The sequence below is a fragment of the Aythya fuligula genome, chromosome 3, assembly GCF_009819795.1.
Source record: "Aythya fuligula isolate bAytFul2 chromosome 3, bAytFul2.pri, whole genome shotgun sequence".
In the NCBI taxonomy this organism is placed as follows: Eukaryota; Metazoa; Chordata; class Aves; order Anseriformes; family Anatidae; genus Aythya; species Aythya fuligula.
Window position 1 is genome coordinate 22,400,855 of NC_045561.1, and position 15,135 is coordinate 22,415,989.

General features: G+C 40.4%; 1 protein-coding gene across 1 annotated transcript; it reads left to right on the forward strand.

Annotated features, from left to right (window-relative positions):
* Nucleotides 1–1,876: 1,876 nt before the first annotated feature.
* On the forward strand, nt 1,877–14,750 carry FBXO28 (F-box protein 28). Its single transcript, XM_032183755.1, has 5 exons — nt 1,877–2,092; nt 7,993–8,102; nt 9,079–9,217; nt 11,599–11,794; nt 13,818–14,750. Exons 1-5 carry the CDS (start codon nt 1,877–1,879, stop codon nt 14,210–14,212), a joined length of 1,056 nt encoding a protein of 351 aa, XP_032039646.1. The 3' UTR covers nt 14,213–14,750.
* The last annotated feature ends 385 nt before the right edge of the window (nt 14,751–15,135 follow it).

Genomic DNA, 15,135 nt, shown 5'->3' on the forward strand with positions numbered 1-15,135 from the left:
AGTATGCATATGAAAGGAGATCAGGTCCTAAAACTACAGCCATAAAAAAAACTTGTTCTAAGATAGCCAGTTTTACAGCAGCATTGACAAGTTGGGGTGGGGGAAAGAGGAAAAACATTTCCAAATACATACATGGCACAAATTGTTTTGCTTCAAAAAAGGAAATACCAAGTGTACATTTTTGGAGTGCCATTAGGATGACACACATAAAGGCTTGCCCTTGCGTTTCCCCTGCTTCCAAGTTTTTTTTTTTTTTTTTTTTTTTTTTTTTTTTCAGTGAATTTCTTTCTTATAAGAGGCAGGTTCCAGGTGGGTTTCTGAGGAAAGAGGAAAGTTGCAAATAAAAAAGGTCACAATTAAAATTCAAGAAGAAGAAGCCTAGAAGAAAAAAGAAAAAGAAAAAGAAAAAGAAAAAGAAAAAGAAAAAGAAAAAGAAAAAGAAAAAGAAAAAGAAAAAGAAAAAGAAAAAGAAAAAGAAAAAGAAAAAGAAAAAGAAAAAGAAAAAGAAAAAGGTGTAGGGATGCAGGGGTACTCCAGGCAGGTAGTGCTTTAGTTCTGTAACAATTAAAGCTGTTCTACCTTGTAGTACAGTTACTGTAATGAGCAGTCCCACTCGCCACAAACATTTTATGACTTTTTCCCATATGCTTTTCTACTGTCACTTCCAGCATTCATACAGTGATTTTTTTTCTTAAGTCAGCTTTATGGAGCACCAGTTTCCTAATGAAACGTGCATGCTCAACACTACTGACATGAAAAAGGAAAACGCCAAACAACAGCAGCTGAAGGAAAAGAGGAGACTGGCACTGTACTTTTCAACAGTTGTGCCTTGCTCTGCCACAGAAACGGTTGTGAAGCCATGGTGCAAGTGCCCATGACCCTACTTAGAATTATCTAGGAATATTCTAGAAACAGCCCTTGGTCCCATCCCTTTGCTGCTCCAGATATAGCTCTTATGACCAAGACACCTCACTAATATCTACGTAACTCTTACGCTGGTGAGAGTTACGTAGTTGCACCTCACTTTGTAGGTGCAGACATGTTTCTCCTTACTGTAGCTCACTCTCTGGAATTAAACCTCATTGTACCGGGCTGCAGCGTTGTCTGTGCAGCTGCTGCTATTCCTATAGCGCTGGGGGAGCCTTGTTGGCTTCTTGCTCAACAGCAACTAGGTCTCCTTGCAGCTGTTACATCCTTGGAGGCCCTTCTCACACCGTTCCCACAGCATCCTTGACTGCCTTACTCTTGCTTCTGTTCCTCTGTAGAGTGAAAAAAAAAATATAAAACACAGAAACCTGTAGCTTTACGACTGGTGTAAGATTAACAAGGACAAAAACCAAACAAACAGTCGTTTGCTGCTGGTTTATCGAGCTCAGCGTGCCATTTCCAACTGCAGTGGTTGCATTATGTGCAGGGGGTGAGGGACCCACCAGATACACAGTGTTATTTCCCAGTGCTTCCACACACCATTATCAAACTGTCCTTTAAAAACAAACAATTTGTGCTTTTACCCTCCACCACACTGGCTGACACGGGCTGTCCTGCTTCCAGGGCACACTATGCTTAAGGCTGCTCCCAGTTGTTCACTTGTGGTGCATGTCCCACTACCTCAGGGAAGCTCCAAGCAGCTCCCACCACACCCGTGCCACTACACGCCCCCTTCTACAGCGGCCCCACGGGGGTCTCAATGCCCAGCCGTGCCTTTTTTCCCCAGTTCCCCTCCTGATCCCCGGGGACGCTGCGTGAACACCCCTTCCCTCCACCCCTGCCCACCGCCCTCTGCCGCCCCTCAGCGGCGGGGCGGGCACGGCGGGCGGAAGCGGCGTCATCGGAAGCCCCCCGCTCCTCCCCCGGCGGAGGCAGGCCGGGCTCCAAGATGGCGGCGGCGGCGGAGGAGCGGCTCCTGTCGGAGGGGGACGGCGGCGCCCTGTGCGCGGCGCGGCTCTCCCCGACCCCGCTCCCGCCGGCTCCCGAGGCCCCGGCGCTGCTGGAGCAGCCCCCGCAGAGCAACACGCTGATGGGGCTGCCCATCGTGGCCATCGAGAGCATCCTCAGCTTCCTGTCCTACGACGAGACCAGCCAGCTCCGCCTGGTAGGGGCCGGGCCGGGCTGAGGGGGGGCCCTGTGGCGGCCGGGCCCCGTGCCCGGGGGTGCGGAGGGGCCGGGATGGGGCTGGGGGGTTTTTAATTCCTTACGGTGCCCGCCGCTTTGTGGCGGGGGGCGTGGTGGTGGAGGGGGCAGCGCCTCGCGTCCCGCCTGTGGGGTTATTGCTGCTCGGGGGGGGAGGCCCAGGGGTGCAGGGGGCGCAGCCCCGCCTGTGGGGCACGGAGCGGAGCCCTGCAGGCCCGAGGGGCCGCCTGCTGCTCGCAGCCGTGCTGGCGGATCGAAGGAAAGGTGCTGCCTGCGCTGCCAAGCATCGTCATATCAAAAAAAATAAAAGCTCACGTGTCAACGAGGGGATGGGTGTTTAGCAGTCTTGAACCGCCTGCATGGAGCCTCGTGTAAAGCGTGGTCATGATACGAGCATAACGGGATCGGCTGCTGCCTTGCTCCATTTCTGAGGAGATCGTCAATGGAAACACAGCGATGGAGCTAACATGGGGCTTATGTCGCCCTCGGTGAACTTGCCTGTGCTGCTGCTATTTTAAGAACTCATTAGCTTAAACTAGATAGTGTTACAAGCACATTTCTGCAGAGAATTGGGCTCTGCTTGTCCTTGATCAGCAACCTGAAGTGTGGCAAGCTGACTCTACCTTTAAACTGAAAGCTCTTCGAGCAGAAACTGTTTTTATTTGTACTGCGCCAAACACGCTGTGCCTAAATATTTCTAGCGTGCTGTCAGCCTAGTAATCTCAGAAGGCTTTTGCTTCTTCTCTAAGAGTAGGTAGGGGATTTGTGGAAAAAAACTTAGTACAGCTTTTTTTGGATTGCAGCCTTTACAGCTTGGATGACAAGAAGTATGTGTGCTGTTTGGGTGTGCTTAGTGCTGTATGGTCTGTATTGCCACACTGGGCACTGTTCACTGCAGTTTTCCCAATGCATTTTATAAATGGTAGCTGTGAGAACTGTCACTAGTCAGTAGGAGGATTTTTCTTCTCGCAAGGGTAACTTAGTGTTTGTAAGCAATGCTTTGTCAGCAGGGAAATTCAGAATAGGAAAAACGCGGGTGTAAGGACTAAAAGAGCTGTTTAACTCTTTGTGCTTCTTAACAAGTGAAACACCTCTTTCATGTAACACAAGTCCATTGTTCAAGAAGACTGTCATTTGCAGAAGCTTTAGAAATGGCAAAACCAGACTGGATAAGTATCGACTTAGATACACATGGAACAATACTAGATGTAAAATGAAGGAAACTATTCAGTTGATCTTCTCCTCTTTTTATTTTTGAGTGACAGCCAAGAAACTTAATTTGCATCACATTCCATATTTTACCCTTAAGACACATCAGAAGATGTGAGAATTATTCTGAGATGAAAGTACACTTGCCCTCGTTAATCGGCACTAATGTCAAGAATCACCTTCTGTCAAGAAACCCTTCTTTGGCCTAGTCAAAAGTGTGGCTCATAAGCACGTCTACTTGGATCAGCTAGGTCTTCTGGTTTGCCATGCAGAACTAAAAGTGTTCTTTTGGCAATTCATGCAAGTTAAAAGTGTGCCCCAGAATGGACTCCTTATTGCACGTAATGCCACATTGCAAGGGGTTGAAATAGCTTGGAGAAGGTAGGAAGATGTGATCCAGGACATAATTGACCTAAATAAAGCTTGATCATACATATATTTGGCAGTAAGCATGGGTTCCCTAAACAGATCAATTTGAATGCATTTTCTGGGGCTCAGCGTTGAAGAAAATGGATGTCCTAATCCTTCTCTTTGTGGATCATCTTAGTGATCGTTTTGACAGATGCAAAGTCTTTTGAGTTGAATGGGTGTTGAAGCTAGAGCGTGTGCTAGACTAAGGAGATGGCTGGGTGGGAGGGGATGGAACACCAGCAAGTTTTCAGATTAAAATAGAGGTAGGAACCTGCATTGCTTATGTAGAGTGCAATGAGGTGTATAATCTAAGGCTTAGGAAATATAAGTCTGTTTCAGTGACTGAAGAATGAGGTAAAGGATGTTTCCTGCTTATGATTACCATTGGGCAAAGCAAGAGCATGGGCCTGCCCATGTACGAAGAAGCACTTGCTACACTTAACACAATGCCTTCTGCTGTGCCTGATGTCACAGCGTTTTAAAGCATAAATGAGGTACCTAACTGGTTAAGCAGAGGAGGAGAGCTAGACTAGTGGAGACTAAACAAGTAGGTGTTCAGAATGCAGTCATGTCTGAAATTATGCCTTAATGCAAATCTTGAGGTATCAATCTTCTGTTCAGAAAAAGTGAATGAAAAGCAAAGGAACAGCATTTTACTTTCTGACGTTTTGAATATTTACTTAACCTAGTTCTTTTGATGCCTTGTCATAAGAGAAATGCAGAAGCCCCAAAGATCATTATGGCTGAAGCTGTAATGCTCAGGAGGAGGTAAAGCCTAGTATGCAGGCTGATGTGGAAGCCAGTGTACCTTCCAGCTTTTGAATGGTTATTTCACTGTAATATTTTTTAGTGTCTGTACAGAAGCTTTAGAATTTTGACCATGTTTTTGAGACGGCAGAGCAGTTCTGAGACAACAAGATTATTGGAAGGCAGTCAGAAAAGCAAGTAAAGCGTTGTTATTCAGGTCATAAGCATGAGAGGGGAACACTCTTGCTTTATTCTGTAGGAAGCCTTACATGCTGTGGATATGAGAATGGCTGTAGGTTTTCATTCATGCTTTGGCATCATCCTGGAACAAATCATTTTACTGAATTATGCCTTATTCATATTATGCCATATTCACGTAAGTTAGGCCTCCACTTAGCCAAATAAAATGGAGCAAAATGTAAAATGGAGTCAATACTGCCTTCTGTAAAGCACTTTGAATTCTACTGATAAATGTATGTGTGTGATTTCTTTCTATTAAATAGGGTGACATCATGTTTGGAAGAAACACTCCTCATTTTGACATGAAACACTTGAAATGCTCGTTCTAGAGAAGGACGATCGGTTTTGAGCATGGATACCATATAACAGTTTACAGTGGTGGTGATACCGCGATGAACTTTGATCAGTTGACCTGAAACAGTAGAATGGGCTTGTGCTGCTTTGTTATCTTTAAAGATGCAGTCAGCTAAGAGGATGAGAGCTGGATGCTTCCCAAGTGGGGTAATAACGAAATCCTTAGTCTGAGCTTGGAAATAGCACTTCCATTCAGGCTGTTACTACAGTGAGCATGACAGAAAACAAACACTCCATGATTAAAAACAATCTATGAACTCCTCCTATGAAGATAAGGTTATCTTGGATTCTGACACGCATCATAAGTGTCTTAAATTGTCCAGTCAACCCGCATTACTGTTCTGCTGAGCACAAATAAGGACGGACATCCTTTGGACGGCACAGCTTTAATCTTCACAGTTTCAGTAAATCTGTATTTATAGGCATTTATATTTTCAGGCTTCTTGTTGAAGTCATTAGCATTGTTCTTCAACTTACGAAGGCATTATGAAATAAGGTCCTGTGTAGCCTCTAAATACCTAATAAGTACAGCACGTAATGAATCTAAATAATTTAGTTTATTTTTTTGCTTTCTGTTTTGACAGTGGTCATCTGTTAGTGAAGCTGGGAAGAAGTAAGACATGCTTGAGGAAAGGGAAGCTGGTAGTCCTCTACTAGATTGTGTCAGTTTGGTCACAAATAAAGTGGAAAATCAGTTCTTTTACAGAAGTAGTTATTGTATGCAAGTCACCATGCTGAGAAGCAGCTGCCTTCTCATTCTGGATTTTGTGTGGACCTTGGAACAACTTTTTAACACTGAAATTTGAACACAGTATTCTAGTTGGACCTGACATTTGAGGAAGCTTGTACTGTTATAATTTTATGGCTAGAATAAGAAAATATTCCAAAAATTGGCAAAAACAAATTGAGCAAATTTGAACTTTTGTAATTTCTTACAGTCTATTGACATGGCCTGTAGCTGTCTTGGACCAGCGTGATAATGCTGCTTTATATAGGACTGCTAACTATGCAGTCTAAAACATGTATTGTTCTTACAGCTTCAGATGCCATGTTCTTAAATGGTGCGATCGAGAACCAGCTGAGAACTAAGAGGTGACTGGTAAAATAAGATGCAAAAGCTTCTGTTTTCTGGTGGTATCTGTTTAGTCTCTTAGGGTTCTAGTCTGTTTATATGACAAATGCAGGCGGTGTCCAGAAACTGGAGCAAATAATTCTTCATGCTGAGAAGTGTAAGCAAATGAGTTAGATTGGAAAAGGCAATGTTTAAAAATCTAGTGCAGTTTGTGTTAACCCATGGTGGCCTACCTGCTCGCTTGGATGTGCGAGAGCTTCAACGCAGTAAAAGGTACTTTCTGCCACCAGATGTCAGTATAAACATGATTGATATCTCTGCGCTTCTAAAGTTTGTCACTAATAATGTATCTAGGATTGCATGTTCGTTTTGGTTTTCTTCTGCTGAACAATTGCATAGTTAATGTAGCCTGTGTGCAAGTACTTATTCCTATTTTGGTTGTTTGATATCATTAGAACTAAATGTAAGCTGTGAAGTCTTATACTTTAAAATGGTGTCAGATCGAAGCATCACTAATGCAGTTAATATCTTAGAAGAAATGTGAGAATTTCATCCTTGCTGTAGTTGAAGGGCTAGCGTTATGTTTCATCCACTGGAAAAAATTTAGCTAATTCTAGTGAATTTGGGGGACAAATATACTGAGACTACCTCTGGAGTTAGTGTGACTGGTGGTTATCCTCCTTCGACTACTCACAAGGAAGATTGAATGTGAAGAAACACGGACAGACTGACAACCGTTACTTAATGTCTCAAAGACAGATGTGTTTGAGAAGAGTCAGTGCTTACTCAGAGAACTTAGACTAGCTGTGACTAGAGAGATTCTCTGTGGTTAAGAGAAAGTAGAACTTCTCTAAGTGGTACCTTCCATAGAAGCAAAAAATAATTGGTGGCTTTTCTAGAAGTAAGAACCTTCTTTCTCAAGATACAAACTATGTAGATTTCAAAGCTATGAAATGAGTACTGGATGGAGAGCAAGGAGTGTTTGTTTAAATAAATTTAAAAAGAGCAAAGCTGTTCAGTTGGAAAGTGGGGTCACACTTGGAGTTGTGCACTTTCATGTAAAAAAAAAAAAAAGCAGTTTGAAAGGACAGCTGGTTAACCAATCTCTTGCATCATCAGAGCTGTGAATTGCAAATACTTTAAACTTTTGTACACATCGGCTTTGTCTCGTGACTGGTTACTTTTTAAGGTTTAAATGTAGTAGCTCATTATGCCATCCGCAGCTATTAACGTCCTTTCTCCCTAAAGCTGTGAAAAAAATGAGGCTATCAGTATGCAACATAGCCAATAAGGGAATCTCTTAAATAGAGAGGACTTATATACAAAACGGAGTCTTGCTTCATGTGCACTGTAGTGCTTCATTCTTTAATTTTGTCTGTCTCCAAAACCTAAGTCCTAAATGTTGAAGGAAAAAACATACTTTCTTGGTTTTAAGGCATCTTTATGAGACAACAAAATATTAACTTTATCTATCAAAATCACTCTGGAGAACAAGTTAGAATCTAGAAACAGGCATTTGCAATTTTGATTATTATCAGAGGGAAATCATGTCTACTTATATACGGGTGGAATTTGGACTACTGTCACTTGTTAGGCAGTATCAGAAGATTCGTTTATTAACTGTGGAATGGAGCTGCTCCTTTATGGGGTATCATGGTCACTGTTAGAGATGGTGATACATTAAGCTGCACTGCAGTTTCTGTGTCTTGAAATGGAAGAAAGAGAATCTAGTACTGCTCAGCAAGTATGGATAAGATAAAAGTGACTTGTGGTATTATTTGAAACTTAAGGGGTGTCATGTGTGTGTTTTTTGTTTTACTTAAATACAGGTTTGTAAACGAATGGACTTGGTTTGCCAGCGAATGCTGAATCAGGGATTTCTAAAAGTGGAGAGATACCACAACTTGTGTCAAAAGCAAGTTAAAGCTCAGCTTCCAAGGTATGTACCAGTTAAAACTGTAGCTAAACCTCAGAGTGCTAGATTCTTTTCAGCATAATGCTAAAAAGGAATTTCTTGCTAGCTAATTCAGCTTAAATATCTTGAAAATTTGAATGTTTTTTCCTTTTTTTTTTTCCAAACCACCATAAACCTAAGATCTAATAACAAAATAATGTTGTGCATGAATGTAACTTGTGGTATACAGTCCTAGGAGCTGGAATACTGGAAAATGTGTCATAGAAAAGAAGGGCCCTATATTACTCAACCCTTCTGGCAAAGCCAGGAGGGGCTCTTAGGAGTGGATAAATGCCATTCTTTTACAAGACAAACTGCCTTTGGTGGTGATTTGTCTATGACTGATTAAAAAAGCAAGTTTCTTCAGTGCCAAGGATTAAATCAGGGAAAGGGAGGGGGGTTAATGTGTGAGCATTACTGGGAGCTTAAGGTTCTCACTAAGGCAGTGTCTTTTCTCCTCTTTCCAGAGAACAAGTGCAGTTGCTGCTGCTATGTCCTGTCAGGTTTCCCATTCAGGGTGAAGAAACTAAATGCTACTTACTGTTGTGATCCTTTCTCAAAAACTTGTACCTCAACTTATATTTTGTAACAAGCAGTAATATTGTATTAAATTTGTGTATTACATTGAGATACTAACTGTAGGCATATGCCAGGATAAAAATATGCACCATGACTCAGTGTCTACTGCTGAAAGCCTGTTCTTTGAGTCCTAAATTACATACAGTGTTTATGGATCATGTAAGATGTGGTAATTATTTAGAGAAAATACTGTCTTAAAAAAAGTGTACTAAATAATTACTAGCTGATTTTTAATCTATATCACTTTTTTTTTCCCATGCAGACAGAACAATGTTAGCGGTTGTTTTCAAGCCTCTAAAGGGTTTTAAGGATAAATGAGTGTTAGAGTTTTATTTTGTTGACTCACTGTTAAATTACTCTCACTTAATGGTCTGTCTTCTAGACGGGAGTCAGAAAGAAGAAACCATTCATTAGCTCGTCATGCAGACATCCTTGCTGCTGTAGAAACACGACTTTCTCTGTTAAATATGACTTTCATGAAGTATGTGGATTCCAATCTCTGCTGCTTCATACCTGGAAAGGTAAAATGTAGACTAAATTATGTGAATGTTTATGTTTTTACAAAACATGATCATGTAACTTAAATTTGTCCCGGCTGTCCCACATTGTATAATGTATGTTCATACTAAAACTGTTTCTCATACTTAAAACACACAAGCCAATACTCTGCTATAGCAGTCAGTCTGAAATGAAAGAACCAGACTGTCTCAGTACTATTTTAAATTTTATTTATATTTTCCCTTAGGATTTTTATGAGAAACCAGGATACATAGGGTTTAATTCTGAATTTTAACTGTACAAAACAGTTGGAGGCTAGGTCATCAGAGGATGTAATACCTTAGACCATGTATACACTAGGGACTTGGTCAATGAAGAAGACTTTAAGGACCTTTCTTAAGGTTCTGAGTACTTCAGGTTAATTAAATTAAGATACATAGTATGCAGAAACTCTGTACATTGTGATAATGAATGAGTGTCTGTACATTAGATGGAATAAAAGTTTTAAGTGTAGATAAACTTTGTTAAATAATATTACTACTAAACAATTCTGGTGTTTCAGACTGCTACCCCAACATAAAGTATAAATTATCCAAATGAGATGTATGACAGTGATACCACTATTTTATAAGCTGTGAAAACGAAGGTATACAGAAGGAAACTGACAAAATCATAATCTGAGGAAGGCTGTTATAGCCTAGGGTTGAAACGAGATCTGTGAACATAAGCCTGATGTTCGATTCATTGATCTTTCTATGTGAGGTTTGGATCTGTTGATATAAATTTTTAAAGGGAAGAAAACTGAATTGCACTGGGACAAATGCGAGTTAGCTGTTGGGTTGAGATGAAGCATGGCAGGCATTGCTGCATTCAGTAAGCAGGATAGGCTATCAGCATGATTTTTTTTTTTTTAATCTTGAAGAGGTAATGATTTCTACACACAGTTGTTGCCTTGATACTAAAATTATTAGTTTATTATATTTACGTTTATTTACGTTTATAGATACTGCATGTATATATATATTTAAAAACACTGTAGTTTAATAAAAGTCAAATAAACTTAAGGCCTTGGTACTCACATTCTTAATAAAACACAAAGAAGAAATACTGCCCTACTTTTTTGAGGGATAGACAGAAAGGCGATGCTCAGGCTAGACCTGAGGTGTGCAGGAGCTGTGCAAATGAGCTTACCAGCTGTTTTCATTCTGGGCACTGAGTCATAAAGGCCTTGTTTGTATTCTGATGTAACAGCTAAAGAGATTTTTATAAATTATTTACTTGGTATACAAGCCTGATGCTGCTGCTTTCTCTGCACAGTTATCAATTCACCAGAAAGTCATGTTTTGGTCAAGCCTACTCAAGGCTTAGTGTTTACTTGAAGTGTGTGGTTTCCCCCACCTGTCCTGTTTCCCTCAGGAAATTTCCATTTGAAAGAAGAATGCAAAACTTTCAGGATGTTAATTTGTGTTAGAACATGTGAATAAAAGGTGGATAAAATTAGAGAAGTCTTCTGTAAGCTTGTTGCATGATGGCACATTTCAGTCATATCTAGGATTTGCAACTTTTTAGCTAAGCTTCCTTTATTAAAACACAAGATGCAGCTGTGTTGTCTTAATGATGATTCTAAATTCTTGTGATCGTAAGCCATTCTTAGTCATGTGCAAAATACCAGGCTCAGTAGTTTCTGTACTAAGAAGCCAGCACTCCTATCTGGACCTCCTTAGACTATAATTCATTAGATCAGCAAGGCAACTTTCATCTCTCCTAAACAACAGGCTTGCTTTTCAAGCATATAAAGAAGGTGCTTATGTTCTCTGCTAGTTGTGGATTGTTATTTCATAAATTAATACATTGTGCATGTAATCTGAATTTGCAATGTTTTGGGATCGTGCAGCTGAATTCATGTAAATACATAGAGCTCTTCAGACCGACATGACTATAATTACTGCTATTCCATTCATATGTTTTATATGTCTCACGATTGGCTGTGGGAATGACTGCTCTGTTGTGTGGCTTCTACTATCTTGCTTATCCAAAAATAAATCGTTATGCTCTACTGAGCACATAAAACTCAAGTATGGATGCAGTAAAAAAATTTCACACAAAACGTGTTATTTCATGAATTTGAAGAGAGTCATGATATCTCAAGTGCATGGTTTCTCTGGTATATCACAAACAGGACTTTAGTTCTTTATCAGTGTTTTGAAATTAAGTACATCGTGATATACAAGAGTAACAGTTATGTAGTAAAGTATGATATAAATATCATATTTGATTTTGCATTGCTGTTGGTGCTGCAGAAGGTCCTGGAACTGGAATATGCCTGAATATGCCAACACTCTTAGAATGATGTGAAATAATCTTCCTTTTATCAGAAAAAAATAAATATTCTTAAATGTTTTAGGTAATAGATGAAATTTACCGTGTGCTAAGATATGTAAACTCTACAAGAGCTCCTCAGAGAGCTCATGAAGTTCTCCAGGAACTAAGGGACATTTCTTCCATGGCTATGGAATATTTTGATGAGAAGATTGTTCCAATACTGAAAAGGAAGCTGCCTGGGTCAGATGTATCAGGACGTCTTATAGGAGCTGCCCCAGGTATTAATTCCAACGTGTAGTTGAGGTGTTCTTGTGTGTGTTTTGTTTGTTGTTGTTGTTTTTTTTGTGTGTGTATATGCAAAAACTCACAGCACTGTCTTTTTAAAGCTCCATCCCTTAAATAAGTGAGCTTTATCACATAAGTATTAATGATACTTGTTTCTTAAGAATGCCAACTGTGAAATTCATTTGCTTTGTAATTTAAAGAGGCTTTGTATTACCAAAAGAACGGTCACTTGAATGTATGTTATAATTATGCATAGTGTGTATGCGTTAAACAAACGCTTTTGTGCCACCAATGAATGAGACTTTCTTATTGCACTTGGTTGAAATTTGGCATATGAGATAACAACTCAAGATGCCTTTTATATTTAGTATGATCAGCAAATTAGCCTAAGATGTTACAGTGCATACAGAGCTAGAACATACTTGTATGTGCTTTTTTTCCACTTTGCCAGGGCACTAAGGCATATACTAACAAGCAAAAAACCTGTGAATAATGCTGAAAAGGCGATTAAGATAAGTCTATAAATAAATAAGCTGTTTCTTTGTATGACCTGTCAGACTTTCTGTAATTTTTGTCAAACAAAGTTTGACATAGTTATCCCATCTAATGGCCAGAAGCAAAAGTTTAGTAGAACTGCAGTGTTTTCCCTGTACTGCAGTTTGTTCCACACTGCTGGGTAACCTTAGGAACTGTGAAGTAAATTCTCTGAAAAGATAACTTAATAAATAAATAGACCCTAAGCAAAAATGATAGGCCTAACTGTAGGAGCTGCTTGTTGTTTCTGGTATGTCCTGTCAATCCTTTTAGCCATAATTGTGTATACCACCTCTTAATTATATCCTCTTAATTATATCTCAGTTTCACTGAGTCTCTCAGCTGTGGGAGCAGTGCCCAAAACCAGTATCAATTGGTTCTCCAAACCCAAGGCTTTATGTGGCATAAACATGCCTACCTTGGGTTGAGGGAAGAAATAATCTACCTAATGGCAACCCTTTAGTGTCAACTAACCGAAACTATGCTGTCATCGTAAAGAAAAAAAGAGGAGGAGGATGCCTGTTCAAGGCTGTTCCAGATTGTTCTGTCTTCGTAGTGCTTGAAAGTTGTATCTTACTTGCACTGTACTGGTAGAAGAGGAAAATGATAGAAAAAGTGATCGATCCAATTTATGACAGGAAAAAAGTGAAATAAATGATGCAGCAGCTGTCAGTGTCCTTGATTTGCAGGAACTTTACCAAAAACAACAAGCCCAAGCTCAAAACCCCATATAGTTTTAGGGTTTAGGAAGAATAAGCATACAGCAATGTGGGAAAAAAATCCCCTTCCTGAACAAAGTTAAAACTGAAATACCTTGTTAAGGCCTGGAACAGAGTTTTTTAGATTTTAGCTGTATACAACTATGACAGCAGAATTGTACTGCTTTACTGAAATATTTAATATAGCAGTTCTGTAATACACTTAATTTATGGCCATGTTGCTGTGGGTTTTTGACATAACATTTGTAACCCTAAGTCTAGCTGAGAGCATAATCCCTCTATCATTTTTGATCCAGCAAAAAAGGGGGGGAGGGGGATCATATTTATATTTTCAGTAGTACTGAAAACAACTTATCATTCATTTTCTAAGTATTTTATATTAAAGTAGTTGGGCCCTGAAATACCATGTGCTCTCATTAGACACTTAAGTAGCTGTAAGTCAGTTTACATGTTCACCTAACTTCCAGCCAGTATTCAGATTCCTATTTGGGGTGTAGAGATAAAGAAAATATGAAAACTGGGATACAATTTGTACTTCTGTCCAGAACCCAGCGTCCCTCCAAACACTGCATGACCCCACCTAGAACCCAGCCCTCCCACCTGGAACGCTTTGCCCCCCATTCCTCAGAACCCAGCGTCCCCCCTCCCAGAACCCAGCACCACCCATTTTTAAGAGAAAAGCAGAAACTGTGTCCCAGTTCTCATTTTTTGTGTTCCCAGTTTTCTTTTTTTTTTTTTTTTTTAATCCCAACTTTCTCTGCAGTTCCAGGGCCCTCAGCAGCACTAACAACCATGCAGCTGTTCTCCAAGCAGAACCCTTCGAGACAAGAAGTCACCAAACTCCAGCAGCAAGTAAAAGCCAATGGTGCGGGCGTGACAGTGCTCAAGCGGGAAATCTCAGAGCTTCGCACCAAAGTGCAAGAGCAACAGAAACAACTCCAAGATCAAGATCAGAAACTGCTAGAGCAAACACAAATCATAGGCGAACAGAACGCCCGACTGGCTGAGCTTGAACGCAAGCTGCGAGAGGTGATGGAGAGCGCAGTAGGAAGTTCTTCGGGCTCTGGCTCAAACGAACAATCTCCTAGAAAAAGGAGGAAGGCGGTTGAATCCACAGACTGTCCTAGGAAATCTAAACGCCTTCGAAACAGAAAATAACTTGGGAGTAAATGACACCTTCAGGAAGATACACTGCTTCAGTAGCCCAAGCAGCTCTGCTTGTGTGGATACTGTGACTAGTTTCATGGTGTCCCTTAGGCTGCTGGCTCTTCAAAACACCACTTAGACTCGAACAGTAATTTTCTTTCATTAAGACTTTTCCCCTGCTTCCTGTATGGGTGGGCCTAATGCACAGGATCTTTAAGATTTGCAATAGATACATACTAACCAGACCTGCTCTGTTACATTTTGAAGGGTTAATTATTTTTTTTTTTCTGTGCAGATGTGTTTAAAGTAAACTTATTTGTGTTTATGCATATGTTCACATAAACTCTTAAATAAATTCAGTCTTAACTGACGAAAAAGTTAAGCTTAAAAACAGATGTCCTGTTCACTTGAAGAAAAGACCCGCTTTTAAAATCCTGTTTTAGAGAACTTGACCTTTTTTGTTACAAGTGACCTTGTCTGGAATGTCTGAAAAGCAGTTAATACTTTTTTGGGATCTCTGTAATGAGTAAAACTGACTTCTTAAGCTACAGTACTGGCTATATATTTTTGTAAACTTAACAAGGAAGGGCCTTCTATCCAGTCTTCGTGTGCGCACACCCTAGTAATTCTTAGGTCCTGGGAGCCATATTCTACGTTTGCATGGATAGATGCATGTACAGCTTAGCCTGCTAAAAGCTCTTGCCTGAAATTGTTCTAAATTCTGGGAGAGAGTACAGAGACCTACAAAGCAATTTCTTTGTTCCTCAGCCATAACTTAGCATCAGCTTTCAGCACAACTGCTTTCTTCAAATGAGGTTGTCTTATGAAGCTAGTTGCAGGAGGACTTGAACCCAGGCTGTCTGCCACTTTCACTGCCTGTAAATTGCAGGTGTTGCTAGCCAAAGCTGGAGAATTGAGAAGCTGCCTATGCATCG

Bases quoted from the DNA above. Each gene is read 5' to 3' on its own strand.
- FBXO28 (XM_032183755.1), top strand. From the start codon at position 1,877: ATGGCGGCGGCGGCGGAGGAGCGGCTCCTGTCGGAGGGGGACGGCGGC. The intron at 2,093-7,992 runs GTAGGGGCCGGG...ACTTAAATACAG, and splicing joins AGACCAGCCAGCTCCGCCTG to GTTTGTAAACGAATGGACTT. The intron at 8,103-9,078 runs GTATGTACCAGT...TCTGTCTTCTAG, and splicing joins GTTAAAGCTCAGCTTCCAAG to ACGGGAGTCAGAAAGAAGAA.